Source organism: Aspergillus japonicus (assembly GCF_003184785.1).
Source record: "Aspergillus japonicus CBS 114.51 unplaced genomic scaffold BO86scaffold_28, whole genome shotgun sequence".
NCBI classification, from domain to species: domain Eukaryota; kingdom Fungi; phylum Ascomycota; class Eurotiomycetes; order Eurotiales; family Aspergillaceae; genus Aspergillus; species Aspergillus japonicus.
In genome coordinates, this window is record NW_020291665.1 from 25,706 (window position 1) to 51,082 (window position 25,377).

Consider the following 25,377-nt stretch of genomic DNA (forward strand, 5'->3'; position numbering starts at 1 on the left):
CGGCCCCTTACTGCCTTTCCTAACCGCCCGAGTTATATGTGATGCCTAATCTGCCTATGATCCTGTTTGTAGCGTTTCAAGCTACAGGTTGTCTATCAACCTAAGAATAGCCTAACAGAGTAGCTAGCAGAGAATCAAGAAAAAAAAAACTAATTATCAAAATACTTCTAGCTAGACCTGTTATTTTGACTACCCCGCCCAGCCCGCACCTTGACAATACAGAGACACCTGCAGTTACAATATTAGAATATTAGACACAAAGACTTGTTGGTAACTTGCAATGTAATTTTTGCATGATCAGTAGGCTAAAGCAGTCTAGAGTTTGAAAATAACTAATGCCAGTATATTTATAAAGGAAGCTGAGCTCTATCCTAGGGCGTTGGTTCTATAATAGCTTAGTACTTACTTACAGTAGCCAGAGCGTCCTAGTGCCGCTTATATGAATCAGCAAGCTTTCAACATCTGGCCAGCTCACAAACCCTCACTCGACACACCAGCAGCTCAGAGGATGAAGGTAGTCGGCCAATGAAAGCACTTTTTTTGCGCGAGTTGGATATATATCCATCTCGACCTACAAACTGAGGCACCATATATAAGCCCAATCAAGCATAGAGCTGACCCAACCTCGGCGCCGTCACTTCCATCGAGGTAAACGAACAATGCGGATATCCTGCCATCGTCCCATCATCCCGCGCGGCAGGAGCGGTGGCCCCCGTCGCCCCCGCACCCTCCTCCTCCTCCTCCTCCTCCTCCTCCTCCACCAGCCTCTCCTCGACTCTCCGCTTGTCATACCGCGCCACGGTGCCGTCAGGATCATGGGAAACCTCCCCCCACATCACCGGCTTCTCCGCCGCGCCCGCCTCGCCCTCCGCCGGATGGCACAGCGCGGCCAGAACCAGACTACACCCCCCGGCCAGCGGCATGCGGGTCTCAAACCGCCGGAACCCGAGCCCCACCACCACCACCATCATCCCCGCAAGACCGACCCAGATGGTGATGAAGATCGCCAACGGGGAGTAGGCGCACCCGCGCAGCTCCTCAGAGATGAGCCGCTGGGCGAGATCGACCCGCCGGACGTATACGAAGAAGAAGCTCTGGGAGAGAAGCCAGTGGAGCGCGGCGGATCCCGCCAGGAGCGGGATGCTGTACCGGTAGGGCAGAGTCAGGTAGTAGGTGGAGCGTTGTTGGCCCCGGGGCCAGGAGCAGCGGAGGGCGCGGCGGCGCGTCGCGTAGCGCTGGAGCTCGGCGTCCAGCAGCATGCCGGTCACGGCCCCGTTGGTGAGGAAGTATAGCACGGACAGGCCGAGTTGCGGGGTGTTGGCGAACAGGATCAGGGCGACGATGTTGGTGGTGTTCGTGTTGGCGACATAGGACCCCGAGTACTGGCTGAAGCCGATGGACATGGCTTCGTGGAACGGGTCGGAGCCGATGCCGTGGAAGAGGAGGGCGAAGCTGATTGCGAGGCATGATGCGTAGCTGGAGTTGGGGTGAGTAGCAATAAAACGTTTGGGATGGGGCTTGAAGTGAGTAGGAAGAAGAGTAGGGGAATGAAGTCGATTGCACCGCCGCGAGGACTCACCAGAATAGAAGTATTATCCGGCGAGGCCAGCTCACGGCTTGATACCACCTCTGGCGCGGGGTGACCTGCTTTGGGCGAGGGTCAATGGGGTTTTGCGATCCGTATGCAGATAGTAGGATGTTGTCTGACGGGTGATGCCGGAATTCTGCGCTCTGGCCAGGGCTGCCGCTGGAGGGTTTAGAGCTTTGGGTGGCGCTTGGTGCTGGCGCCAAGTCTCCCTGGTGACGACCGAGAGGAAGGGCAGAGTAGCCCCGGAGTCGCAGCCCTTCGGCGACCTCTGCGCGAGAGAGCAGGCATTGACCACGAGTTGTTGGATCGGGTCGCGTGAGGAACGAAGCCAGCGCGTCGCCTACAGTCAGGAACAGATCCCTCCGCCTGACGCCCACGGATAGTATCATGCAGCTCAATTTGATCGCATTACAAATGATGACGGCAATGGCAATCGGGGGACTGAAGAGCAGCTGGCAGCGCTGTCTGCTTTCATCCATCAGGCAATGCAGAACAGGAACGTCGGGGTATAGTCCTATGTCCAAGTCGCCCTCTTTGAAGAATTCGAAGGTGGTTGCAGCTGCCCAGGAGCTGTTCTGCCAGTGTGAGGGGGTGTTTAAATACTCGCGCAGAGCTGGTTGGGTCGGATTGTATTGCGAATTGTAACGCAACAGACTCATCATGTCAACTTCCAAGGCAGTGCTTGTGTTGCTGCTGTTGAAGGGGTTCCAGAGGCTTTCGAAGGAAGCATCGGCAAAGGTGAATTGATAGGAGTTCCCGTTGGCGACGGTGGAGTAATTCCACACGCGATAGCGCCAGTAGACAGGCTCCACTGGGTAGTAGTTGTGGTCGGAGGGGTATAGTGCCCCGTCTACCCACAGACTGCTTGTGTTGTGAAAGTACTTCCTCTCCGCGACATAGACCAGGGTACTGTACAATGTATCATCCGCCCGCTGGGCCCAGCACTCCTTGTCCGTCAAGTTGGTGAAGGTTCCATCGAAAATCCGCTGTTGTACAACCGCGGGATCGAGTCCCACTCGGGCCCGGAAGCTCTCGCGGCTCGCCGTGTCATCGACCAAGGCCTCGGTCGAGGAGAGGTCGTGTGGGATCAGGAGGTTTCCGGACTCAAGCTCTGCAATGGACGAGAAGATGACCGAGTTGTATATCATATGGATCGGAGTGGAACTGAGCAGCAGGAGCCCCCACAAGACCTTCCTTTTGGGGCTCATGACTGCAAAGTTGCGGAAGCTGAAACTTCCTACCGTCACCCAGCGTGAGCGTGCGTGGGCCCGGTCGATATCCGAGCGAGAGGGTGCACCCAGGCACTGCATGACGTAGCTGCTGGCCCCGAGTAGGATTGTTCCCAGGACGTTGATCACTACATGTAGGCCCGTCGCGGAGTGGCTGGCCAGCGAGCATTGTCCCGTGTACAGCACCACCATCTGGAATTGACCCCGGTTGCTCGATTGCCGATAGGCGAATATAAGTGCCACCATGAGCAGTATAGAGTTGAGGGCTAGGATTGTCGCAGTGATCCAGGTGCAGATGACGGCTCCCTTGATCCACTCTCGCCCTACTCGTCCTTCTTCGAGGCCTTGCGAAAGACCGTGCGGAAGCCAGGTCTTCCATCGGGGCTGTTTGTCTCGCAGTGTGTTGTTGCTTGATGATAATGGAACCGTCGTATACCGGAACTGATCCCACCAGGTAGCAAGGAGCCCGGGGCCGCCTTCCCGGGTCATGTCGCTACCGGTACCCATGGTATGAGCCTTGACCTTGACGCCAGACGCCTGTGCTTATGCAGCAAAAGAAAATCCATGGCCAAGGAAGCTGGTGCTGATTCGGGGACTTTTTAAGAAGTGCAAGCATGAGAGAGATCATCCAGATTGCCGTGGGCCTGGCGGATGGCGCTATCGCGCCGGTTCCTTTTAGTGAATCTGACTGCATAACAACAAGACCTCACGCCAAATCAATGACCACGAAAGATTACAACTAAAGTGCCAAAGTGGACTACTTTGAATAGGTGGCCTCAGCCGCATTATCATCATCATCATGCTAGCACTCAATAGGCTGCTTCGTCTGCTTTCTTGACCAGGCTAATCCCGTTGCACGATATATGCTACTAAACAATGCAATTCCTGGCACCGATTCTTAGAGACTTACTAAGCTCGAGGCATACACAACATTCACTTCAGATCCAGCCCAGGGAACAGTACAGTGCAACTTCGGCATATTGACCGCATCTAGAACAGCTAACCTAGTCATAGATAAGATCATCTAGCGCTAGGTATCCATTCCATGTAGTTCCCCACAGAACAAGGTTGCCTCCAGACCCCGCCCGCCATTGGTATGTGTCAAAAACCCGTCTCACCCCTAGGCAGTGCACCTCATCTCAGCCACTCTAATGACCGGTGGAGAAGGCCGTGAGTCGGTGTTCTGGCTCAGCTCAGCATGAGGTAGGTAGTAAGTACAGGTGAGCTCTCGACAGAAAAAAGAAACCCTCTGATTTGTGGAGTAATGCTCGACACCTGCAGCCCATAGCGTGGCGTCAACAGAGACTTATCGCGGTATAGCATTGCAGCCTGGAGTCAGCCTTTTTTGCGCTAGTATAATCCCACCTGAAAGACCGGAGATGCTTCTGTTTAGTTATTCAGTTGATGAAAAGGTGAAGACTTGTTGTTGACTGCCTCCCTGATCTACATCTACATTAATCTTAGGTACTCCTGCTTCTAGATATAGCAGCTGATACAGGAAGACTCTTGTGACATGCTCAGTTATGGCTCATAGCTATAAATGACCAAGATCACTGCTCAATTGCACGAGGATAATCCGCGACCTCCCTCCGAAACATACCATCATCCACAAGCTGGTTAGCAGACTCAATGATCCATGTTTGGCAGTTTCTCTGAGTGATTTTCTTGCCAAAGGCATTAAACGGCATGAGACTTAGGGTTGATACAATGCTGTCAGAGGATTCAGCGAAGCATCAGTCCTCAGACTATCAAAGACTTACATTCCCACCAGTAGTATTAAAGCTCTTCTCCGGAGCTTTGACGTTGTGAACACTTTCTTTTGCACGGACACACCCGAGAATGATCTAGTTTATACTCTCCATTGTTGGGCATGGTCTTTTGATCAAAAAGCTCACCGCCAACCCACTGAAGAGGGACTATCTCTGTAGAAATGTTCAGAATCGTCCGCAGATCACGGGGCGCGTTTGATTTCAAGCACAAACCCGTTCTTCGCATCGCCGGTCGCGTGAATCCTGACTCCCAGCTGAGGATCGGCGCTGCTCATGTCGAGCTTCAATGCAGACTGACACAATCTTATGGGAAAGGGAGGGTGTCTTTTAGTATATTGTATATATTCCTATCAAAGGATATTGATTAGCAGCAAAAAGGATTTCAACTTTACTGTAAATAGGACAGCAGTTAGTAGCAGCCCTATAAAATCTAAAGATCCTTTATATGTTATTGGCATAGATTTCTAAACCCTGTAGCTAAGTATATAGACCGCAATAAAAACTATAGCTTCTATACACTTTATCCGGGTAAGTCACAGTTGTTCACACGGCAAGTAGTAAATCTCCCGAATAGTATAGTACTGGGGGATATATTTCGGTACTGTTATAAGGGGGCTCCACTCAACTGGTAGAATTAGGGTTATTTTTTAAACTTATACAGACACAGTTGTAACGATTACAGGCAAGGCCCGCAAGCCACAAAATGGTAGAGGCCAACCTGCGCTGGTCGTCCCGGCTAGTAACTATATAGAGATTGCAGTCGTTAAATAAACATCCCCCTAAACAGTTAGAGTACTTGAATTCATTGTCTGTTCAGAAGTTCCATAATAGCAAGGATATCCGTCGATCAAGGTGCAACAGTTCCTAAAAGTGGCTCGATCTCGTGATTGATCCCGAGGTCCTGAGTAGTCCAGTTCTTGCATTCACATAGTTTCGAATCTAGCGACATCGCCTGCTTTTTGGGTTTGGCGTAATCTCCTACTACCTACTCGTAGAACCGAGTAGCTACCTTATGTCTTCCTAGTCGCACTTCGCTTAAGCACTTGGTTCAATCCGTGCCGGTCGGGTATCTAGAATATCGGCATAGCATTACTTCAATTCGGATAGTGCCTCCCGATTCTCAATTTGGAGGCAAACCGTGGTCTCGGTGCTTTGAGCAATGCGTGGGCGATAAGACGGCGCGTATTTGAGACTCCTCGGCGTCCTGCAGTGATAATAGTCGGGTGCTGCATGTGAGCGAGACACCGGAAGTCTTGGACTCTGTCTTGTATAAAGGTGGTCCCTTCCTATATATTTCTATATCCCAGGTGCATTGCTGCCCATCTAGAAGCCGGGTTGTGCGAGTGCGTTCTACGAGCATCAGCTTATCATGACACCCACCCTTGCCAGCGACGGCGGGAGCAGCATCATCGGAGTAGACAACGCGATGGGGTCGCTGGTCGCTCAGCGGAGTGGCGGCAGTCCCGACACAGTGCTCAATCTCATGCTGACGGGGTGGCACAGGCAATTGCCGGGATGGAAGAGGTCATTGCAATCCTAATCGCGATGCTCTAATCGCGATGGTTCTCTTCATGGTTCCCGTCCCTTCTGCCACCACCTCGCTGACGATTTTGCGCCGCGATGTAGCAATCCGCTCCCAGGAGATGATTCCCTTGGGTATAACGGCTGGAGCAACATCGCCCGGATCAATCCGGATTGCATTGCGGTCTATGCGTTCCCGCTGGTGGTCCAACCCGTTCAGGTTGATGGTGACGGTGATGGCAGTGCTGCTGCTGCTGCTGCTGCTGCTGTTTTCTGCATCGCCCTCTCCGAGCGAATGCTTGCTATCCCCTGGGGCGCGCCTTCATTGCCCGTCCAAGGCGAGTGTTATATCCACAATTCCTCCAGGGCCATCTTCTTCGGCGGCAACACATGCCTCTATAGCCAGCGCGTCATCGCGGACATGTGTGTGCATCTCGAATAGTTGATGGTGCGGCTGAGTGGTGCGAATGCTGCTACTGAATCCGTGGGTGAGTTTTATGCAGAGATCGCCCAAGGAAAAGAAAAAGTACAACATACTCACCGTCTAAGAGGGCATAATAAAGGTGATTTGGGTCTTGATTCCGGAAGTACTCAGTCCTAGGCTCGGTGCATAAAAATAGATAAACATACAACAGAAGGGATTCGCTGGTGGTCACCCACCCAACTACTAACCTCCCGGCGTGTGGCTTGAGTACGGCTGAGCGGACGGGAAGCCCTATTTTCCACACCCTGTGGTCGTATGTGGCAGATGAACACGTAATTGTTATTCTTGTACAGCTAGGGTTTTTAATCCTTCGTGTGGTTGGTTCGTCGTCGGGGTCTGAGTTGACCTGCGCAGATGTATGGGCGTCAGAAGGCTTGCAGGAACTCAAGACTTGGTATTGCGTATGCAGCACAAACGCATCATCTATGTAGGGTTCTAGACGAAGAGACCAGCAGAAGTAGTTGTTCATGGAAACCTAGGGCGGAATATTGATGGTGTGTGCCTCCTCCGCCGGGTATTCCTCCGACACGCTTGATAGGGTATGGAGACAACACGAACTTCGTTGGGGATTGGCCTCATAGGGCTTTAAACGGGGAGACACTACAGGGAATCTCGCTGTACCTCGCCTTTCGTGGTGGGCATATGGAGAAGGCAACCCTGGTGATAAAGACTGGTTGTTGGGTCGGGAACGAAAATAGAATGAAGATACAAAAAGAAAAAAAAGTATGAGCCCAGCCCGGCTCGATCAGGCAACCTTACGATCTGGAGTCGTACGCGCTACCAATTGCGCCATAGGCCCATGTCGGGTGCTTGTTTTTGCTTTACAGCAATTATGGAAATATTGGCAGAGATGTGCATGGGGCAGGTGTTGCGGTGATCGTACTTGACGCCGGTGGTTGTCATTGTAAGGTAATCCACGGTGTATGTGTGCGGACAGGTGTCGGGACTTCTCGAAGACGGACTTGGAGAGGGGTGGGGAGTGGTCACGTTGCTGGGTCGCTTTTGCTGGATCTGGTGCCTCTGTATATATCTGGTTGGTGCGGGGGTAGGGAAGATACGTACTATTAGAGAGGGAGACGGGTTAGGAAGAAGATGCTGGATTTTGGCACCGTGTCAATGCTACTTAGTAGTCATCAAATCAGGGATACTGATGTATTGGCGGTACTGGCCGAACATTACGGTTCCCTGGTGTAGGCGATGCCAGCCTAGGCTGCCAATCCCCAGAGTGCGCAGCTGTCACAGCTAGAACGCAATCCTTGACGCAAATTTCGGCCACATTATTGGGGTTGGCTTTGCTCTCCCCTCCAGACCTGCCTGTCCCCTCGAGTTAGTGTCTGCATCTGACAACATCGCATATATGTGATGCTCAGAGAACATTCCTCCCACCAGAAGCATAAGCATCCCCATAAGTCCAGACTATGGTTACACGATCCGAGACCAGTGCTTCATCATAGCCGGAAAACCCCCAGAGAAACACGGAATCCTCATTGAATAGTCCATAGGCTACCGTAAGACCCAGAAAATATGGACCGACCCCCCAGCTTGCAATCAAGCAAAGGGGAGCGTTCGTGGGACGGAAGTGGGGCTGGATTCCGACAACCTTCCGTCAGCCCAGGGCGGGTGGCTTTGCTCAACCTTTTTGTTTGGATGGAAAGTAATTCTCAAGATCCTGAGTGAAATATGGAGGTCTTTGAGCAAGGTATTGATTAGCAAAGAGCACCGGTAACGAGATTGAGAGCATCATACAGCCACCGCGAACGTCAACGCACGGATGCGACATGAGCCTGCTTGAGGCGAACGGTGCCGTAGACCTCCTTCCTCGTGTCTGTCCCTGGCCTACCTGGAGTACCTCACGTGTGTGGACCCTTGATGTCCGTAGCCCGTGCCCGCTATAGGGGAAAGGTGGATGAAGTTGTGTTGACAGGATGACGAAGAGTAGAGGTGCTTGGTCTTGTTTATTTTTGGGTCATATTATACTTATTATAAAGTCATTGCATAGAATGGGCCTATGGCGCAATTGGTAGCGCGTACGACTCCAGATCGTAAGGTTGCCTGATCGAGCCGGGCTGGGCTCATCCATTCTTTTTTTATTGTTCTTGTCTCAATATGCCCCACCGTTTCTTGCACCTGAGCTTACACAACTGTGTCTTTTTTTTAAATAGCGCCTCAACAAGGACTGCTAGACAGTGTCACCAGCTCGCATCCGAAGCAGGCCAGACAGCCGAGTGTATCCATGATACCAACAACATGATGATCCCTCAAGCGATCAAGAAGATCTCCACCTCGGCAGGACTCTATACTCCATCTCCAACCCCAAAAACTATAACGAACCAGAACTATAACACCAAATACAATACAGCCAACCAGATCCCCAATCCATATCAAAATACCCCCGGATCCCTCCCTCGCACAGAAAGCCGAAATCCCCCAAAAGCAACGATGACGATGCCTGCATGGTCTAGACCTACAACCCCGCAACTGACAGGGAGGACAAAGATCCAGATAAAGGAAGCATACAATCCACCCTTTCACCCACTCACTCACACCCCCTCCTCAATCCCAAAACCATAATGACAGCCACCCCGCGCCTCGCCAACAAAATCGCCATCGTAACCGGCGCCTCCTCCGGCCTGGGCCGCGCCATCTCAATCCGGTACGCCCGCGAAGGCGCAAAACTCATCTGCGCGGACCTCACCCCGACCGCGCGCGCGCAAGTCCCCTCCGAGACCGAGATCGCGACGCATGACCTGATCGTGCAGGGCGGCGGAGAAGCCGTGTTTGTGAAGACGGACGTCGGGGATGCGGGGGATATGGAGCGGTTGGTGCAGACGGCTGTGGAGGTGTTTGGGCGGTTGGATATGTCAGTCTTCCCCTCAGAATAATAAGCACAAGGCTCATCAGCGAGTATGGCCAAAAGCTAATGTGGCTGCCAAGTCTCGTCAACAATGCCGGAATTGCCATCGAAGCAAGAACGCCCGCCGTGTGCCATCTGACCGAGGAGGAGGTGTGGGATGCCACGATGCGCGTGAACAGCAAGTCCGTCTTCCTCGGGTGTAAGTACGCGACGGCCCAGATGTTGAAGCAGGAGCCGCATCAGCCTTCCGGGGATCGCGGGTGGATTATTAATATGTCGTCGATTATGGGGATCGTAGCGGGGTTGGAGAATGGTGGGTGTTGTCTTTTTCTTCCTTTTCTTGCGTGGTCATGGTGGTGGTTAGATCGGACAGATGAAAAGAAAGTTAACTTTTTTCTCGATAGTCTCCTATTGTGCTTCGAAAGGCGCGGTGAGCAATCTTACGAGACAGGTGGCGCTGGACTACGCCCCCCATAGGATCCATGTCAATGCCATTTGTCCTGGTTGTAAGTAGCGAGCCCTCGAGAGGGGGGATATCAGAGGCTGAAGACTTGTGTGCCTGGCTGATGGCTTCAATGTAGACACTCAGACGGCTATCTTCCAAGAAACAACATCCTACATGACACCCCTGGAGGATCTGCAGCAGCGGCACCCGTTCAAGGGACCTGGGATGCCGGATGATATTGCTCGGATGGCAGTGGTGTTGGCCAGTGAGGATGCCAGTTGGGTGACTGGGATTCTTCTGCCTGTGGATGGCGGTTATACTGCCCGTTAGGATTAATTCCACATTCTTCAAGAGGCTCAAGAAGAGACGAGATTCAGAAGGCCGGTGAGAACTGACTGAAGAGTTGATAAATCCATGAGTGAAAAGATATGTGGTTGTCTGGATCTAGCTATGCTACTTTGAAGAGAAAGAAATAAATGAAACCATACATGCTTGCCATTGTTGATCCGTCAGCTGAGGTATCAATGCAACATTGAATATCATTCATAAATCATATAATTGATTAAATATTAAGCTTATTTAGTATAAAGAAACGTAATCTATAGTCAAGTCCCATAGTAGCTTCCATCATGACTATTTCGCCGTAAACCGGCTCCGAGCTCTCAAAGCCGCCCCGTAGTAGTACAGCGCAAACAACCCGCCAATGCAGCCCACCGTCAACCCGGCCAGCAGACTCACTCCCTGTCCCACCCCAAGATTCAAATAGAGCGGGCGGGCAAATAGCACGGCGCCGCAAGCGAGCGCACTGCGCATGAAGTCGTTACCGGCGAACAGACTCGCCGCATACTGCGGGTACGTCATCGGAATGTAGATGAAGATGCACTGGATCAGAGTGAAGATTCCAATAGTGTATATCAGGATCCCGACCACGGATACAATCCAGTGGACCGAGGCCCGCGAGGTCCACCCGAAGATGAACAGGCCGATCGGCGGGAGAAAGGAGGCGAATAGGGCGGGGATGAGTCGGCGTTCTGGGGCGCCGGGCCCGCGGGTCCGGATCTCGGGTTCGAAGACTTTGTACAGGTACAAGAAGTAGAGTGGCACGGCGATAGCGAGGGCCACGGCGATGCTCAGGAAGACGAGACCCATCTCGCCGAGGTTGAAGTGGTAGATGTCAATGTAGACGATCGGGAAGACCTCGAAGAACGAGTAGTAGATCCCGTAGATCAGACTGGTGTAGACGTTGAAGAAGAGGATCGCTGGGTCGAGGAACACGATTTGGAACGGCCGATACAGCGCTTCCATCGCCACGGCGGTGACGGTCAATTGCTTCTGCTTGATTTCCGACTGCGAGCGCAGCTTGTCATTGTCGGTCAGCCTGCGCAGGCGGCGCGCGCGCTGAAGGAGAATGGCATCTGGGAATGTTTCAGGCAGGCAGAAGAACATGAGGACGAGGATTGGGGCCGAGAGCCAGACGGTTTCCCAGAGGGACCACCGCCAGCCCTTGACGGGGACGCTGAAGCCCGAGATCAGAGGACCCAGGGCGGGACCCAGAGTCGCAAAGGCCGCCCAGGTGGTGAGTCCATAAGGCAATTTCAAGAGGCTATACACATCGCCGATACTGGCGCCCCCAGTCGCCAGACATGGGCTGCCAAAGAAGCCCTGCAGGAAACGAAGGACCAGAAGACCTCCAAATGTGTCGACCACCGCGGCGCCGATGGTGAAGATGACAAAAAGCGCGAAGGTGATGATGTACGGCGGATTGCGGCCGACGCTAGGGATCTCGCTGATCGGAGAGAAGATCAGCGGTCCGATCCCGTATCCCAGGACGTACAGAGCCAACCCCAGAGATGCGGCGGTTGCCGAGACGCCAAAACGGGTTTGGATCTCCGGAGCGCTGGGCGTATAGATCGACGAGCCCAGGTATACAGCAAAAGTGTATAGGTAAATTTGAGTCACCACGAACAGCTTCTTGCCGGAGGACCAATTCTGCGGGTTGGCCGGATCATGAGTCGTGTACCAGTCCACTAGAATGGTACCGTCATCGGTTTTGGTTGGCGCTATAGGTCGGCTGGGGGCCGCCTGGAGTGCTTCGGTCTGCGTAGCGACGGAGTACAGGCGAGCCAGATCATCCTGGGTGCGGACCTTCTCAAGATCGGTCATGGACGGCACTCGGCTCAAATTGGTGGCTGTTTCGGATGTAGAAGCATCTTCGGATTGTCGTTCATTTGCGTCGGGCTCGGAATCCGAGTCCTTCTCACTGTCTGCTTGGAAAATTGTCGTCGAAGGGGCATTTCCTGCGTAGCAATTCGGGCACTTGAAGTCCGGACGCTCCTCAGGGTAGGGCAGGACTTTGTTCCTGGTGACCCATCGCAGAAGCTGTCCAGCTGTGCTATCGCGGATGATCGAATCCATGATCGAATGTGGTTGAGAACAAGCTGATCGGTGATTGTGTACTGACACATTTTATCGAAGACATTCCGGCCATATTTATCCTCGTCCTGGAGTTCATACTGAATCTTCGTGCTCGTGTTGGAATTATTCAGCGTGGACAGGACTAAGCAGCCATGCGATTCCACGGATGGTGTTTTCGGTCATTATTCAGCACACCCGCAGAAAACACGAGGGACGGTGATTACTGATCACGAACCCTGTGTTAACCATTGGTTCTCACCAAGCCACGCCATCATCGAAGATCTGACAAAGCACGAGATTTCTAAGTGAGATCTGTAGAATAACCTACCCCCATGAATCATCTAGGGAGCTTAAGAACCAAAAGTTTGAGAAATGTCTCAGCGCGTTTGGCCAAGCTTCGTGAGTCAGTCGGACTCGAGGATCTTCAAGTTGGCAAAATCAGAACTCTGATTTGTCATGCACGCATTGCACCATGGATGATCGATGCAGATTAAATGGCTGTACAGTATATACTGTACATGTTGGCCTGGCAGTTTACAATGACCTTCCATGCAAGAAACTTGGTCTCAATTCCTTCCATGCTCGTGGAGACGAAACTCCGTGGTCTTCACGATATATGATCGGTGCGCCTCTTCTGCTCGAAGGATGTTTTCCTGGCTACTCGTACCATCTTGCTCCTTAGACGCATCTATGTGGGTCTCGAAGAGCGACTGGTCCGGCATGCGGCGTACAAAGGGAATGGGCTTCAACTTGAGACTCGGGCCGCTCAACTCATAGCCCGACGTTGAGCGGCGGGTTCGATGCACAAGGGCAGTGTACGATTGACGCAGGGTCGGCAAGGTCGCGCAAATAATGATGAGATACATCTGGACCGTACGTGAGCACTTCCTGCAAGGTAATGAGCAATGCTGGATCATACCTCAATCCTGTTTGATACATGGTTAGACCTAAGTGAGCGCCAGTCCAATGGAACAATGGTGAAACTCACGTATACCACACAGTAATTTCTGCCCAGGACCCTACAAAGCCTAGTTGGTATACTAATCTGGTCTCGCAGGTTATGGCTCGCATACATGTTATGTCTGAATGAGCAGGAAGGCTCTTCAGCAAGATGGCCTTCACCAGTGTCGCGGCTGCGGCACTAGAAATGACTCAGGTACTGTACAAACAGGAAAACAAAGGGTTTTACTCACCAAATTCCCGCCCCCATCACTGCCAGAACTCCGAGTTTGATCTTCAATGGCAGTCGAACGTGCCAGAAGACTGCGATAGGAAATATGGCAAGAGCTAAATCCGCGAAGGCGTTAAAGGCTATCCTGAAAGTCAGAGTCGGATTTCCTCGATTATCAACATGATCACTAGACACTCACCCGCTTGCGAGAGACCAAGCACTAGTTGAAAGCCTAAGCTGAAGCATTTCCCCGGGGTCTCAGGGCGCCATATTTTTTCCGCCGGTCGGCAGAAACCTATAATAGCCACAATGGCTAATGTGTTCCAAATGATCGAGACTATAGTTAGGGCGTATAAGAACCATCGCTTGCTTGGAGTGGCCGCCTGGCCCATCAGGCGCAGCAAAAATATCACGACTGATATCTTCCCTGTTGTGGTACTGATGACTGAGAAATTGGGTGCGATCACCGTATACTTAAATGCTTGAATCCTGGCTTCTTCATCCGCAATATCTGTCAAGTGCTTCCCCAGGCCATATTTTATGCCGACCTGTACTAAGCTAGAGCATACAAGAGCATTCGCCTATCAGTGGTCACTTGCGTTAGCGAGGATATTTCGCATTCGGACCTTCACAGACCTCATACCAAAGAGACAATAATAAAACCATCGTCCCAGCCAGCTTTCTGCGTCAGCCATATTCTAGTGTACAGCCGAAGCACCACAGCGAGGCTGGCAATGCTGCCAAAGATCCAAGATACAACTTCGATCTCAGTGGCCTTGTTGATGTTCATGATGAGGCGATCGATTAATGGATAATGTTGCCGCATGTACCTTACAGACAGTCGGAGCGGATTTATACGCAGCGACTTGCGTAGCGTCTGACGACGCTCGTGTCCTTGCTGGCAAGGATTGTTATTGCATCCTAAACAAGTGACCATCCATATTTAGTGATGGCCAGGTGTCTAGGAAGCCGAATGCCTAGATTTCTAGACTAGATCCGCTGAGCGTCCGCCCCTGATCATACAACCCTCGAGGCGGATCTTGTTGACCTTGGCAGTTGACCAGATCATTAGCCTCAGTGCCTTTAGACGGAGAATCATGGCCTTGTTATTGAGCTTCGAATATAGGACTCGTTGAATTGCGAGAGGTGGATTCCAAACAACCCATGCTTAATAGTCCGACAGATATTGATTGATCGGTTGCATGGCCGGTAAAATTGGCCGCAGCTTCTTCGATTGCTGCGGCGCAGCTTGGTTGCATATTTAGCGTCTTCGAAGCAAAATGACCCTAGCAAGCACGTCAACCAAGTGAAACAAGTATAAATTATTTGCCTCGTTATATTATCGACGAGGTTAGAGGCACGGATGAATACCCCTGCATCCACCGCTATCCACCTGCCACTAGCGCCGCTAACCTCGGCCTAAGGCCTAAGTTGCATTCCACCATTAGGGGCAATATCGGAGAGGTCCTAGACTAAATACTGACTGTAAGCAAAGTGATCCATAGAAATGCCTGTCAGTCGCAATCTCCGCCGGTGGTAATCTCGGAATGATGCCGGGATGCAACTCCGTCGAAGGGGGAACAAGCCTTATCAAGTAAGACTGCCCTACTATGCTACACAAACCTCAAATAGGGGAAGGAGGGGAGAACTTACCTTTAATAGGGGTATAATTCAAATATAGGCCGGTCGAGAGAAAAGGCTCCGGGGGTCAATTCAGATTCGTATCCTGATCGTCCACACACTTAGCCACTCATACCACCACAATCACCCGTCGATATGCCCTCAAACGAGAGTTATCATAATGACTCCTCGATGGAGACTGAAGCATTGCTGAGGCAAGTCAATCAGGCGGCAAACGCATTCAACGAGTCTCATGGCGAGGCCGACCGTCTGAAAGCACTACGTGCGGCACAGGAACTGGTGACTGCATTCCAGAAACCGCAGGATGCAGTGTACAACCTGGCCTATTCAGTACGGAATTAGCCCTTATAGCCAAGTCAAATGTTTCTAATGTTGATAAGCCCACCCATGTGATGTGTGTTAGGATTGCCATCGATCTGGAGATTTTCACCACCTTGAGCGAAAGGGGCTGTCCGACGAGATTGGAGGAGTTGGCGGCTGTCAAGGACGCTGATCCCATTCTGACAGGCGAGCAAATCCCGACCCTATTCTGTGATCCTTCTGACAGGGTGTTGTAGAACGAGTGCTGCGCATTTTGACCAGCATCGGTTATGTGGCGGAGCACGACGTGAGAATGTATATGCCGACGGCAATGACGAGGCAAATGACCGACCGTTTGAGTCTGGCGGTAGTTAGATTCATGTGCGTAATACCTGGCCTCCTTCGACAGAAAGTGATCTGACAGCGCGACATTATATGCTGTAGCTTCGACGTCGGGATGCCCACGCTCGCCAAAGTCCCCGAGTTTCTGCGAACAACTGAGTACAGGAATCCCTCGGGCCCCTTGAACGGTGCAATTCACTATGCGGAGAAGATGGACACTATCATCTGGGAGTGGCTCGCCACAAAACCGGGATACCTGGACGCCTGCAACACGTTCATGGAAGCGGATCGGGGTAGCCGACCCAGCTGGTTGGAGTGGTTCCCGGTTCAGGAACAATTGATCGAGGGTTATCAAAAGGGGGATAGCGATGTGCTCCTCGTGGATGTAGCAGGAGGACGGGGACATGATATTGCTGCCTTCCAGACCAAATTTCCCGATGCGCCAGGCCGGCTGGTACTGGAGGATCTTTCGCAGGTTCTAGAGAGTGCAGTGGTTCATCCCAAGATTGAACATGTTCCATTCGATCTGTTCAAGCCGCAGCCGATCCAAGGTCAGTTATGATCACGGAAACTAACTCATCAAGGTACTAACCAAAGGCCCCTGTAGGTGCACGGACTTACTATCTGAAATTTATTCTGCACGATTGGTCGGATGAGGATTGTCGTCGGATCCTGAGACATGTCGGAGCGGCGATGAAGAAGGGATACTCTAAATTGATCATTGAGGAATTTGTGCTTGCTGATAGAGACTGTGCTATGCTGCCTGCTATGTGGGACTGGGAGATGTTGATCTTCTGTAACAGTATGGAACGTACGGCGGACCGGTGGAGGAAACTGATCTGTTCTGCGGGCTTCCAAATAGTGAAATTCTGGCCCCCTCCAGGGGATGGACAAGGTTTAATTGAAGCAGAGCTGGAGTAGAGTTGACTCTTGTGTTTTTGGGAACACTGGTGAGAATGGCTGGGGCAACTAGGCGGATGACTGATGAAAGGAGGTGGAAGGAAGAGCGAAATTGGAAGAGAGGCAGCGCAATACCCGACCACAGGTGTCTTCAGCATCAAGACTAAGCCGCAGCGGAATTGGGAAGAGAGAGCAATTATTAGATTCATATTATTAGCTCATCCAGGCAATGCAGGCATGTAGCACCCATTAATATGTAGCCTAAGTATGCATCAAAGAAGAGATGTTCGTTCGAGCATGCAAAATAGCACTTTGCCAGATGCTCGGGTATTAATTACAGCTTCATGTCTCTTCTACCCAAACCGATCCCACCCTAGTCCGAGGAAGGACACCAGTCATAGTTTCCATTCACGTTGTTTCCCCACCATGATGGGAAATTGTGCGCTGGTCCTCCAGCTCCGAACACCGCGAACGAGAGGATGAATACGACCGTCAAGCTAGCTCCGTCAAAGGCGCCGGTGATCAGGTACGAGTAGTCCTTGAAAATCCGAGGCTTGAAGTTCCGGAGGTAGTACTGGACGTAAAAGCCCGCGATGACCCAACTGAAGAGGATGCAGGTCTGGCTCTGGTTGTAAGGGATATAGCCTGCATACTGAATGAACTGCGGCATGTTGATCTCGGAGACGTCAAATTTCCCGATCCGTGGGACAATCTAGAATAAAGCATGAGCATGTTAATTCTGTTCCCGGCTAGGAGAGAGCAGGGGATGGCCTTCCTGTTGACAAAGCTACCCACCTTATGAATAATCTTGTGAACGGCGACCACAGCAGCACCGATTGCCAACCCAGCCGGAACAATACTGTATTGCTTGCCAGCCCTATAGAGGTAGGATGCCAAGGCCCAGGAGGTCGCGTTGGTATTGTATGATTGCATGGTTGCACCACTCCAGGACGAGTCTCCGTTGCTGTCTGCCAAAAGTGCTCGGTTGCCGCTCACAATCGAGATCATGACAGCATAGTTGATGAACCCGCCAAGAATCGTGCCGTAGATCTGGGTCAAGAACATGACACGGGGTGGAATTTTGACTAATACAGAGCATTAGTTTCCGCGTGGTCGTGGGACTTTGGTGACACTCACGATATTCGCCCATCTTCAGGTCGTTAGACAAGGTCACAGCATTGGAAATGACATTGTGTGACCACGCAGCAAAGTACATGTTTCCAACAGGGCGGCCCGGAATCATCAGGCCAGCCAACATCTTTGACAAATTGTTGGTGGCGATTCCATTGCCATATTTGGAATAGAGAATGGTACTCTGTTGCGCGATTCTTAGTCAGAGTCCTTCTACTTTTTTGTTAGGGGGTCACTCACGAATGGCGCAAAGATGATTCCGACTATCAGCGAGACGACATATGCCCAGGCAGGAAGGGTGACGTTCTCCTTGAGGACCACGACCAGACCTAGGATGAAGCTAAAAAGCAGCACAAAGGCGTACCACCACCACGGAGTCTCTTTGTAATGCTTTGCCATGTGCACATGATGCCGATCGTCGTATTTCCCTGCTCTCGCACTTTTGTAAGTCCGCCAAATATCCCTTCCCCAAAAGAGGATGGTGTGTGCAACTAAAGCACCAATCTAGATGACTTTTAGCTTGAAGACCTCAGGCGAGACAGGACCACACCTACTGCAGCGTTGGCCATAAACATGGCAAAGGCAAATGTACCCGTGAGCTTGGGAACACCGTAAACTTCCAGGGCGGCTTCATCAAGCACTCCCCCAGGGAAGATTGTGGAGACAGGGTAGGCTGTTCCATTTGCCTGGAGTAGACGGGTCGACATGAAGGGAAGTGACCTTGAATCCCAGCCATTGCCGTAGTAGATACCAATCATAATAATGAAGCAGGCGAAAAATCCCGCTGCTTGGTGAAGCTGCAACTTGAGAGGGAGCGAGGTTTGAAAGGAGGTGATCTGCGCCGGTCAGATTTGCAATAGATTGCACACAATGAGCATCATCTTACGTATTGCCAGTCGAAGCTAAGTGTGAATAAGCCCAGGCCCTCATTGTTGGTTGCTCCACCAAAGATATTGGTAAGGATGGCGGCCTTATTGCCAGTGGCTTTCTGGGCAGCCAAGCACTGTATTTCAGAGACTTGTTAGACATTGCGAACACTCTTCTCAAACTTTATAAAGGCCACATACCGGGATAGAGACGGAGTTCAGCCATGGAAAGATGTAGGCAGGGATAATCTCATACACGGCCATGCCGCTGAAAGCATACCAGAAATATCGGAGTGGCTTAGAATTCTTCACCTGCTGCCAATGAAGGCCCTGCAAGGTCTTGACGACCGGCAGAGTACTCCAATAAACGGCCTCTGGATGCCAGACTGCGATGGGACGCATGATACCACAGAGACCATAGCCAAATAGACCAATTGAGATGGTGCTTAGAATGACGGTGGCCGCGCTCAAAGGAAGGTTGTAGAAGAGGTCCTGGGCCGCAAAGACCTGCACACTGGCGGCAGCATTTGAGGCCGAGGTGGCAGTGATCGAACAGATCGCGTGCTCCTTCAGACCAAATGGACCCGGGTTGATGAACCTGAAGACCGAAACCCACCATGGAGCCTTGCCCTGGCCGCCCTGTGCCCTCCACCGCGCCTCAAATTTATCACCACGAGGGAGAAAACGAGCCCAAGCATTGCCGACGAAGTAAGAAATGAGGACGATAAAAGTTCCTTGGATGGTGATGAAGGTGGGTTTGAACTGTGATTCCTTTTGTCAGTCGCGGCAGGGAAGAAACCTCACGGGGATATCTCTCTTGGCTGGCCTACCGTGTAGATCTGGTACATAACAGCCTGGAAGCAGGCCAAACACGAAGCCAGGACCACGCTGCGGAAGGTCAGGGCACTATCGAAGTCATCACGCAGCGGCAGCAAGTGCACAGCTGCATCCGCTCCGGTGACAATCACAGCATCTGGATCTTCATCACTCTCATGGCCGGTGTGGTCTACATCGGTCTTGAGCTCCTCGCCCTTGCCAAGCACAGTGATGGCCGTCTTCTCCTCAACAGGAGTTGAGTTTGAGGCCGACAGACTTGCACCATCAATGGGCGAAGTGGACGATGGAGGTGCCATGGTGGTTGGCTCTCACTGATGAAGGAGGAGGAGGGATGGGGGTAAAAGAATATTGAGCTGAGCTGGCCGTCCGTTTCCGTGAGTTGGCGACGCACACCTCTTATATTCTTGCACCACGTTACATGAATTAGAGGCTAACCTTAGCTTGCTGTTGTGATCAGTGAGTCTGTGATACCATAGAGCCGGGAAATGAGCCATTCCAAGTGAATGGAACGCATTAGTCCTTGCCACTGGGCTTACAGCTAGATTGACATACTAACCCACTAAGCCTATAGTAACACACCAAAAAGAAAATGAGCATGATAGCGCCTTCCAGCTTGTGACCCCTCTTGCTCTTGGCCCGATTTGCCTCCCTTGCCCCCTTGAAGGTCTGGGCTGCGCAGCTTGCTAGTTGAAATGGGAAGTGAGCCATTGCCGTGTCTAGGTTGGTCGACTACTTGGACGAAGAATGAAGGGTAAATCACTCACGCCATTGAGTGGCGTTATCAGTCCGTGGATTTCCGCTGTGCCATCACACCCTGATGCACTTTCGAGGGATTCTCTGGCAAGGGTCGTTGGTAAAATGCCCAACATGAGTGGTGCCATGAGCTGGAAGATAAGACAGGGCTAAACCTGCCAGGGAGATAACTCCATCGATATGCTGTCAACGTAGCATCGGCATGGCAGGCGGCAAATCTGGAATCAAACCTACCACGGGATTCCTACGGACCACCGACGCCAATTCTCCTAGGGCCATGTTTTGAGCCAGATGATTTGTTCTGGACATAGGCTAATGTGATTCCGCCATAGATGCAATGTAGCCCTATCCGCGCTAGTGGTCGACGGAACCCAAGACGCAAGAACCTCACTGTAAGACGTCTTGCACCAACAATTGTCGTGATTGTGGGTGGCCCTACTGAGCACTCACTGCGGCATGTTCGTGACAGTATATGTCTCCTGGGCATCCCGGTTCGTTTGCCGTACTACCTTCCACGTGGTTATCGACGCAAGTCACAATGTGAACCCAACCTCGACGGAATAGCAAACACCCCTCCGCAACGGAGCGCGGGGAAGGTTCAGGGCAACCTTCGATGGGACTGATAAGCAGCGTGTCTTGGCCTTCCACCCAACCTCAACAGAACGCCAATGAAGTCTTGGCCTCCATTAACTTTTGTCGCGCGACCATGTATATTAGATTCCCACCATCAACACGAATCGGGCCTATCCGAAGCAGGTGAATGTTCCCAGGATCATAGAAGGAAGTTCGAAAGTCAAAGCTTCGTGGATTTTCGAATGGCTTGAACATATAAAGGAGGATTCGTGGCGAGAAATGTCTTTGACCAAGAGTCTGGGCACTCGTACGCCTCGTACGCGAGGGGAAGATAAAGGAGCGAGCGAGAGCCGAGGCCTGCCACGGCGTGGGGCCCATCCCGCGAGGGGTTCTTATCTGCGTATCTGCGTGTGCGTATCTGCGCATCTTTGTGCACCTGACACTTTTGGATCCCCGGAATTGAAGATGATACTTGTGAGACATTCGAGGAAGGATATGTTGTCGAATAAGGAAATCGCCCGATGTATCTGGCTGCAGTTGGTCATCAGTGCGACATACATGGTGCAAGAAGAAAAGGGTACGATGCGGGCTTGAAAACCCGACGGAGGGCACACAGACAATCGTGCAATACAACAGCAGTAGCCTCTGGGTGCGACAGGTTTGCTATTGACCTCGCATGAATGTAGCGGCGGCAGGAGGCATGAAAGCAAGATGATGTGAGACTGGAAAGGAAGTGCTGTTTGTTCTTGCTGTTCGTTTCATCCATCAGGGAACGAACGGTTGGCCTGGTGTGATGTAAGCTGGGTAGGGTAGCCTTAGGCAGTCAAGCAAGAACCCATCATCGCATTCTTGAATGATCTCCTTTCAAACTCCCACCCACCGCAGTCTTCATTCAAAGCTTTGAACTATGCCATTCTAGTATCGGCCCTTTCTATCAACTGTCATTATGAGCTACCAATGGTACAGTACATTGCCATTATCCTGATCCAGCCGACGGCCGCCCGAGAGCCTACAATACATCTTGGCATCGATGGCTACGAGATAGTACTTTGGAATGAGGCGGAGGGCTTGTGGAGGGATGCAGCTCATGACTCAGGATCTCATCAGCAGCTGTTCAACTGGCGTCAATCGCCATTCATCGGAATGCAAAGTCATGTCGCTTACTGAACGAGACTGATGACTACCTTTCGGATGTGGCTATTTTATACGATTGGGTCAACATGCGAAGCCGCCTGCAAGAGCTAAATGAGAGAGTCTTTCTCCCATCCCTGTCTTCGAGGAATACTTATAGTCCGACCGGGGAATATCTCGCGAGCCTCGACCAGTCCTACGTTTCACCACGGCTTGGACTTGCATCTATGCTTTCCGAGAGTCAATCACTTTCCCAGCTTGACCTAGATGGCTCCCAAACAATCGCATCAGCCCATATAGCTTTCCTGCCTCTGAAACCAGACTCCAAATCTATTGTCTTCCTCCCACTGCTCGTGTCTCACCTCATGGTCGCCTGGTCCTTCGATTCTTATAGCCCCCAGAATGCCTCAGTGAAAGATGATGGCCGTAAGACAGTTCAAGAGCCTACAATCAATCTGACTGAATGAACCCGCAGAGTGACTGGAGATTTGTGAAATTGATGTGCTAGCCCAAGGGCTACCGAAGATCTCTCTGTGGTTGTCAAGATTCTCAATAAGAGTGGCGAAGTGTTGAGGATCTACGGACTACATCGGCAAGATATGCCTGCATAGCCAACAACACGGACGGGAAGATGCAGCGGGTGGATCCGGCATGGAGCGAAAAGCTCCATAAACGAGACTAACTGACACGAGCACTCCAGAGTGTGGCTTTGTGAAAAAGAGGCGCAGTGAGGCAAATATTCCACACATCCACTTCATGAGGACAAAGTTTAGCTGCAAATTGTCCGAGATGAATGACAGAACGTCAATCGAAAAAATGTCCTGACTCCTCACCCAACAAGGCTTTGCGGCTCGGAATTTGCATTTGCAAACAGGCAAGCAGACAGTCGCTGATACGACACACCGCCAATTCGAGAGATCTTCCACTATTGCCAAGTAGCTTCTCGTTCCTCCCCACAAAAGCAGGCTGGTCGGCTGGATCGCTAAACCTTGCCGTGTTTCGAGAAGCCTCCAAGGAATGGCTGTCGAACTCAAATCTCCCCGGCTGCGATAAACGCATGCGAATTATAGGGTTCATTCGCGTCGGACTTGCCGATTGATTCAAGGATAAATTATTGAGATCACCGCCAGGCAAGGACTGAATGACCCACTGTGCTTCATCAGTTGGACTTCACGCCCGTATCAATATGTGGTCAAAACAACCGATCGGAGAGGGCAAATCGAGGCTAAAACACCTGACCAACGCCAAGGACGAGACTGACTCGATCTAATCCTAAAGGGGCAGTATGTATCGACTTTGTATAGTCTAGTCTGGTCTAGCTCGCTCTCGAGAATCTCTCCATCGCCACCCAGCTGGCCGACAGATCCGTGGTGGAAAATCTGTCAACCTGCATGCAGAGTCTGGGAGGAGAAGCAATATGTGGGGAGAGACTGCTTTAAGCATCCAGAATCCACGTTCCTCTCGCACCAAAGCTGGGGAGAGCTGTCCACGACAGAATTCATGCAATGAGGTCATCAACCCTTCATCACAATATATACCAGAACTGATTCTATCCCGGCATCTTCCTCAATGTGGAGACGAGCTCGTTCCATCTTCAAAGCTTCCAACCCCGGTGGCTGATCATAGCGGAGCTGAAAACACTCCAGGTATTTACCTGAGCGATACACGGTGAGTCAATCGACGCACTGGTCTGATCGTTAACGAGGAGCGGTGACTGAGCTTGAGACCTTGAGATACTGCTTTCCCTTCCGGGCATGGGTCCTCCACGCCTGGCCTCGAACGCACAAATGGGACGGGCTCCATCATGAAAAACTTTCACCAGGTCCACCATAGCTCGAAGATCCACCAAGCTGAAATGCGAAGCTCAGAGTCTCGCCCGCTATTGTGAAAATGCTTCTACGCTCAGTACGCTGGAATACTCTTGCCCCGGGGAAAGCTTAAATAAGAGACGATCCTCGCCCGTCAGTCCCTCCTCTGTGCGAATCAGTCTCCATTTCTCTTCGCGTCCTTCTCCTTTCACATACACACAATGAAGGCCGTTACTTCCTGGAGCCTTGTGGCCCTCCTGCTGCAGGCCGCTGGCACTAACGCCGCGATCCGGACCGATCTCGGCGCCCGTAATGTGCAGATCGCGGAGATGGACGGCACTGGTGTCCGCCATGGGGATCAGATTGTCTTCTCCGATCCCCGCTCCGACTTCGAGGAGTACTTCCGTTGCGCTCCCGCGTCCGGCAAGCACCTCACCTTCAGCGCGTCTGGACGGTATGCCGCCTGCTGCTACCCCTCTCAGCAGCTTATCGGCAGCATCGACACTGCCTTCGACTGCTGCGGCGAGGGCCACGAGCTCGCTGGCTCCAACAGAACTGGGTACCGCTGCTGCCCTATCAGCCAGATCTTCGATGGCCAGGTCTGCAAGGCCCCTCAGCCTGTGTGCACGAAAGGCAAGGTGCTGGTGAACAACAAGTGTGTCTGCCCCGCCGGATACTTCGAGAACGCTCTGGGCAACTGTGAGCGTACCTGCACCTCCGGTATCTCCACTGGTAAGTCGCAATCCCTCGGCTCTCATATCTTCTCAAGCTCCAGATTGCTAAATCTGATGGTCATCCGCAGGCAAGTGCTACACTTTCACCTGGGAGAACGCCGAGCGTCTCGGCTTCAACGCCGAGGGTTACTACCTCGCCGCCCAAGACGACCTCCAGCAGAAGTTCGGCAAGTTCCAGCTCTGCAAGGACGAAGTCTGCACGCCCAACCTCCCCGTCAACCCCGAGGACGGTTTCCGCATCAAGGACCTGCACGGCAACCCCGTCGACGGCCAGCAGCCTGGTCTGTGGCTCAACAACGCCCACAACGGCGGCCAGATCGGCAAGACCGTGCACTGGGACAAGTCGGGCGAGTTCTCCCTCACCAAGTGGCCCTGCGGCAAGTACTGCCTGACCGGATACGACCACGGTCTGGGCGTTGCCTACCCCGCCCTGACCCCTGCCTTCACCTTCACTACCTATGACCAGCAGTCGTGCATCCCCATCGACATCACCGAGGTGCCCTGCGACGTCCGCCACCCCAACAACAACTGCATCTGGAAGAACGGCAAGGATCAGTGCTGCAACTCGGTGGACTGCACCGCCCAGGTGTAAGTGACAAAAAAAAAAACAAAAACACACACACTCACACTTTAATAAACGAATGTATTGTTATTTGTATGCATGTTATGGTGGAACCGAAATGAGAGAATGAAGAGAAGAACCAAAGCAAGAAATGAGCAATGCCAATAATCTTTTGATGTTTTCATTTATGGCTTGTGTATGAAAACGAATTTGTTTCTGTTGTTGTTGTTGTTGCCTGCTTCCTTTTCTCGCGATTGTCACTTCGTTCCATGTATGTATACTAAGACTGGTCGATAGGGTCTCTTTCAAATATAATAACCCCG

General features: G+C 51.8%; 9 protein-coding genes and 2 non-coding genes across 11 annotated transcripts; 5 read left to right on the top strand and 6 right to left on the bottom strand.

Moving 5' to 3' along the window:
- Positions 1 to 602: 602 nt before the first annotated feature.
- On the bottom strand, positions 603 to 3,306 carry BO86DRAFT_363253 (uncharacterized protein; the record flags this gene model as incomplete). Its single annotated transcript, XM_025669958.1, has 3 exons — positions 603 to 1,476; positions 1,580 to 2,190; positions 2,401 to 3,306. 3 exons carry the CDS (start codon positions 3,304 to 3,306, stop codon positions 603 to 605), a joined length of 2,391 nt encoding a protein of 796 aa, XP_025527050.1.
- Positions 3,307 to 5,955: 2,649 nt separating this feature from the next.
- Positions 5,956 to 6,549, top strand: BO86DRAFT_400125 (uncharacterized protein; the record flags this gene model as incomplete). Its single annotated transcript, XM_025673687.1, has 2 exons — positions 5,956 to 6,080; positions 6,213 to 6,549. 2 exons carry the CDS (start codon positions 5,956 to 5,958, stop codon positions 6,547 to 6,549), a joined length of 462 nt encoding a protein of 153 aa, XP_025527051.1.
- Positions 6,550 to 7,317: 768 nt separating this feature from the next.
- BO86DRAFT_t156 lies at positions 7,318 to 7,390 on the bottom strand. The gene has a single exon. It is a non-coding gene; the product is annotated as a tRNA-Trp (tRNA).
- A 1,203-nt stretch (positions 7,391 to 8,593) lies between these two features.
- BO86DRAFT_t147 lies at positions 8,594 to 8,666 on the top strand. Its single transcript has one exon. It is a non-coding gene; the product is annotated as a tRNA-Trp (tRNA).
- A 381-nt stretch (positions 8,667 to 9,047) lies between these two features.
- BO86DRAFT_410258 (SDR family NAD(P)-dependent oxidoreductase) lies at positions 9,048 to 10,368 on the top strand. Its single transcript, XM_025674488.1, has 4 exons — positions 9,048 to 9,451; positions 9,526 to 9,758; positions 9,850 to 9,951; positions 10,027 to 10,368. Exons 1-4 carry the CDS (start codon positions 9,162 to 9,164, stop codon positions 10,218 to 10,220), a joined length of 819 nt encoding a protein of 272 aa, XP_025527052.1. The 5' UTR covers positions 9,048 to 9,161; the 3' UTR covers positions 10,221 to 10,368.
- A 131-nt stretch (positions 10,369 to 10,499) lies between these two features.
- On the bottom strand, positions 10,500 to 12,464 carry BO86DRAFT_389646 (MFS transporter). Its single transcript, XM_025672191.1, has one exon. The coding sequence runs from the start codon at positions 12,303 to 12,305 to the stop codon at positions 10,524 to 10,526; it is 1,782 nt and encodes a 593-aa protein (XP_025527053.1). The 5' UTR covers positions 12,306 to 12,464; the 3' UTR covers positions 10,500 to 10,523.
- A 187-nt stretch (positions 12,465 to 12,651) lies between these two features.
- On the bottom strand, positions 12,652 to 14,266 carry BO86DRAFT_363261 (uncharacterized protein; the record flags this gene model as incomplete). Its single annotated transcript, XM_025669959.1, has 5 exons — positions 12,652 to 13,224; positions 13,290 to 13,324; positions 13,499 to 13,616; positions 13,676 to 14,057; positions 14,120 to 14,266. 5 exons carry the CDS (start codon positions 14,264 to 14,266, stop codon positions 12,872 to 12,874), a joined length of 1,035 nt encoding a protein of 344 aa, XP_025527054.1. The 3' UTR covers positions 12,652 to 12,871.
- Positions 14,267 to 15,100: 834 nt separating this feature from the next.
- Positions 15,101 to 16,682, top strand: BO86DRAFT_431276 (O-methyltransferase; the record flags this gene model as incomplete). The annotated part of the gene is made up of 5 exons (XM_025675760.1): positions 15,101 to 15,447; positions 15,498 to 15,624; positions 15,675 to 15,798; positions 15,862 to 16,310; positions 16,367 to 16,682. The coding sequence occupies exons 1-5, from the start codon at positions 15,253 to 15,255 to the stop codon at positions 16,678 to 16,680; spliced, it is 1,209 nt and encodes a 402-aa protein (XP_025527055.1). The 5' UTR covers positions 15,101 to 15,252.
- A 192-nt stretch (positions 16,683 to 16,874) lies between these two features.
- On the bottom strand, positions 16,875 to 20,024 carry BO86DRAFT_389647 (OPT family oligopeptide transporter). Its single transcript, XM_025672192.1, has 8 exons — positions 19,487 to 20,024; positions 18,858 to 19,418; positions 18,677 to 18,793; positions 18,345 to 18,626; positions 18,031 to 18,294; positions 17,797 to 17,974; positions 17,455 to 17,744; positions 16,875 to 17,371 (listed from the first exon to the last, which is right to left on the bottom strand). The coding sequence occupies exons 1-8, from the start codon at positions 19,787 to 19,789 to the stop codon at positions 17,033 to 17,035; spliced, it is 2,334 nt and encodes a 777-aa protein (XP_025527056.1). The 5' UTR covers positions 19,790 to 20,024; the 3' UTR covers positions 16,875 to 17,032.
- BO86DRAFT_101822 (uncharacterized protein) lies at positions 19,981 to 20,476 on the bottom strand. Its single transcript, XM_025665858.1, has 2 exons — positions 20,258 to 20,476; positions 19,981 to 20,176 (listed from the first exon to the last, which is right to left on the bottom strand). Exons 1-2 carry the CDS (start codon positions 20,372 to 20,374, stop codon positions 20,045 to 20,047), a joined length of 249 nt encoding a protein of 82 aa, XP_025527057.1. The 5' UTR covers positions 20,375 to 20,476; the 3' UTR covers positions 19,981 to 20,044.
- A 3,611-nt stretch (positions 20,477 to 24,087) lies between these two features.
- BO86DRAFT_314329 (cysteine-rich secreted protein) lies at positions 24,088 to 25,084 on the top strand (the record flags this gene model as incomplete). The annotated part of the gene is made up of 2 exons (XM_025668042.1): positions 24,088 to 24,490; positions 24,561 to 25,084. 2 exons carry the CDS (start codon positions 24,088 to 24,090, stop codon positions 25,082 to 25,084), a joined length of 927 nt encoding a protein of 308 aa, XP_025527058.1.
- Positions 25,085 to 25,377: the final 293 nt, after the last annotated feature.

Bases quoted from the DNA above. Each gene is read 5' to 3' on its own strand.
- BO86DRAFT_410258 (XM_025674488.1), top strand. From the start codon at position 9,162: ATGACAGCCACCCCGCGCCTCGCCAACAAAATCGCCATCGTAACCGGC. The intron at 9,452-9,525 runs GTCAGTCTTCCC...GTGGCTGCCAAG, and splicing joins GTGTTTGGGCGGTTGGATAT to TCTCGTCAACAATGCCGGAA. The intron at 9,759-9,849 runs GTGGGTGTTGTC...TTTTCTCGATAG, and splicing joins CGTAGCGGGGTTGGAGAATG to TCTCCTATTGTGCTTCGAAA.
- BO86DRAFT_389647 (XM_025672192.1), bottom strand. From the start codon at position 19,789: ATGGCACCTCCATCGTCCACTTCGCCCATTGATGGTGCAAGTCTGTCG. The intron at 18,627-18,676 runs GTAAGATGATGC...TGACCGGCGCAG, and splicing joins TTAGCTTCGACTGGCAATAC to ATCACCTCCTTTCAAACCTC. The intron at 17,372-17,454 runs GTGGGTAGCTTT...GCTTTATTCTAG, and splicing joins TTCACAAGATTATTCATAAG to ATTGTCCCACGGATCGGGAA.
- BO86DRAFT_389646 (XM_025672191.1), bottom strand. From the start codon at position 12,305: ATGGATTCGATCATCCGCGATAGCACAGCTGGACAGCTTCTGCGATGG.
- BO86DRAFT_101822 (XM_025665858.1), bottom strand. From the start codon at position 20,374: ATGGCACCACTCATGTTGGGCATTTTACCAACGACCCTTGCCAGAGAA. The intron at 20,177-20,257 runs GTGAGTGATTTA...CATTTCAACTAG, and splicing joins TGATAACGCCACTCAATGGC to CAAGCTGCGCAGCCCAGACC.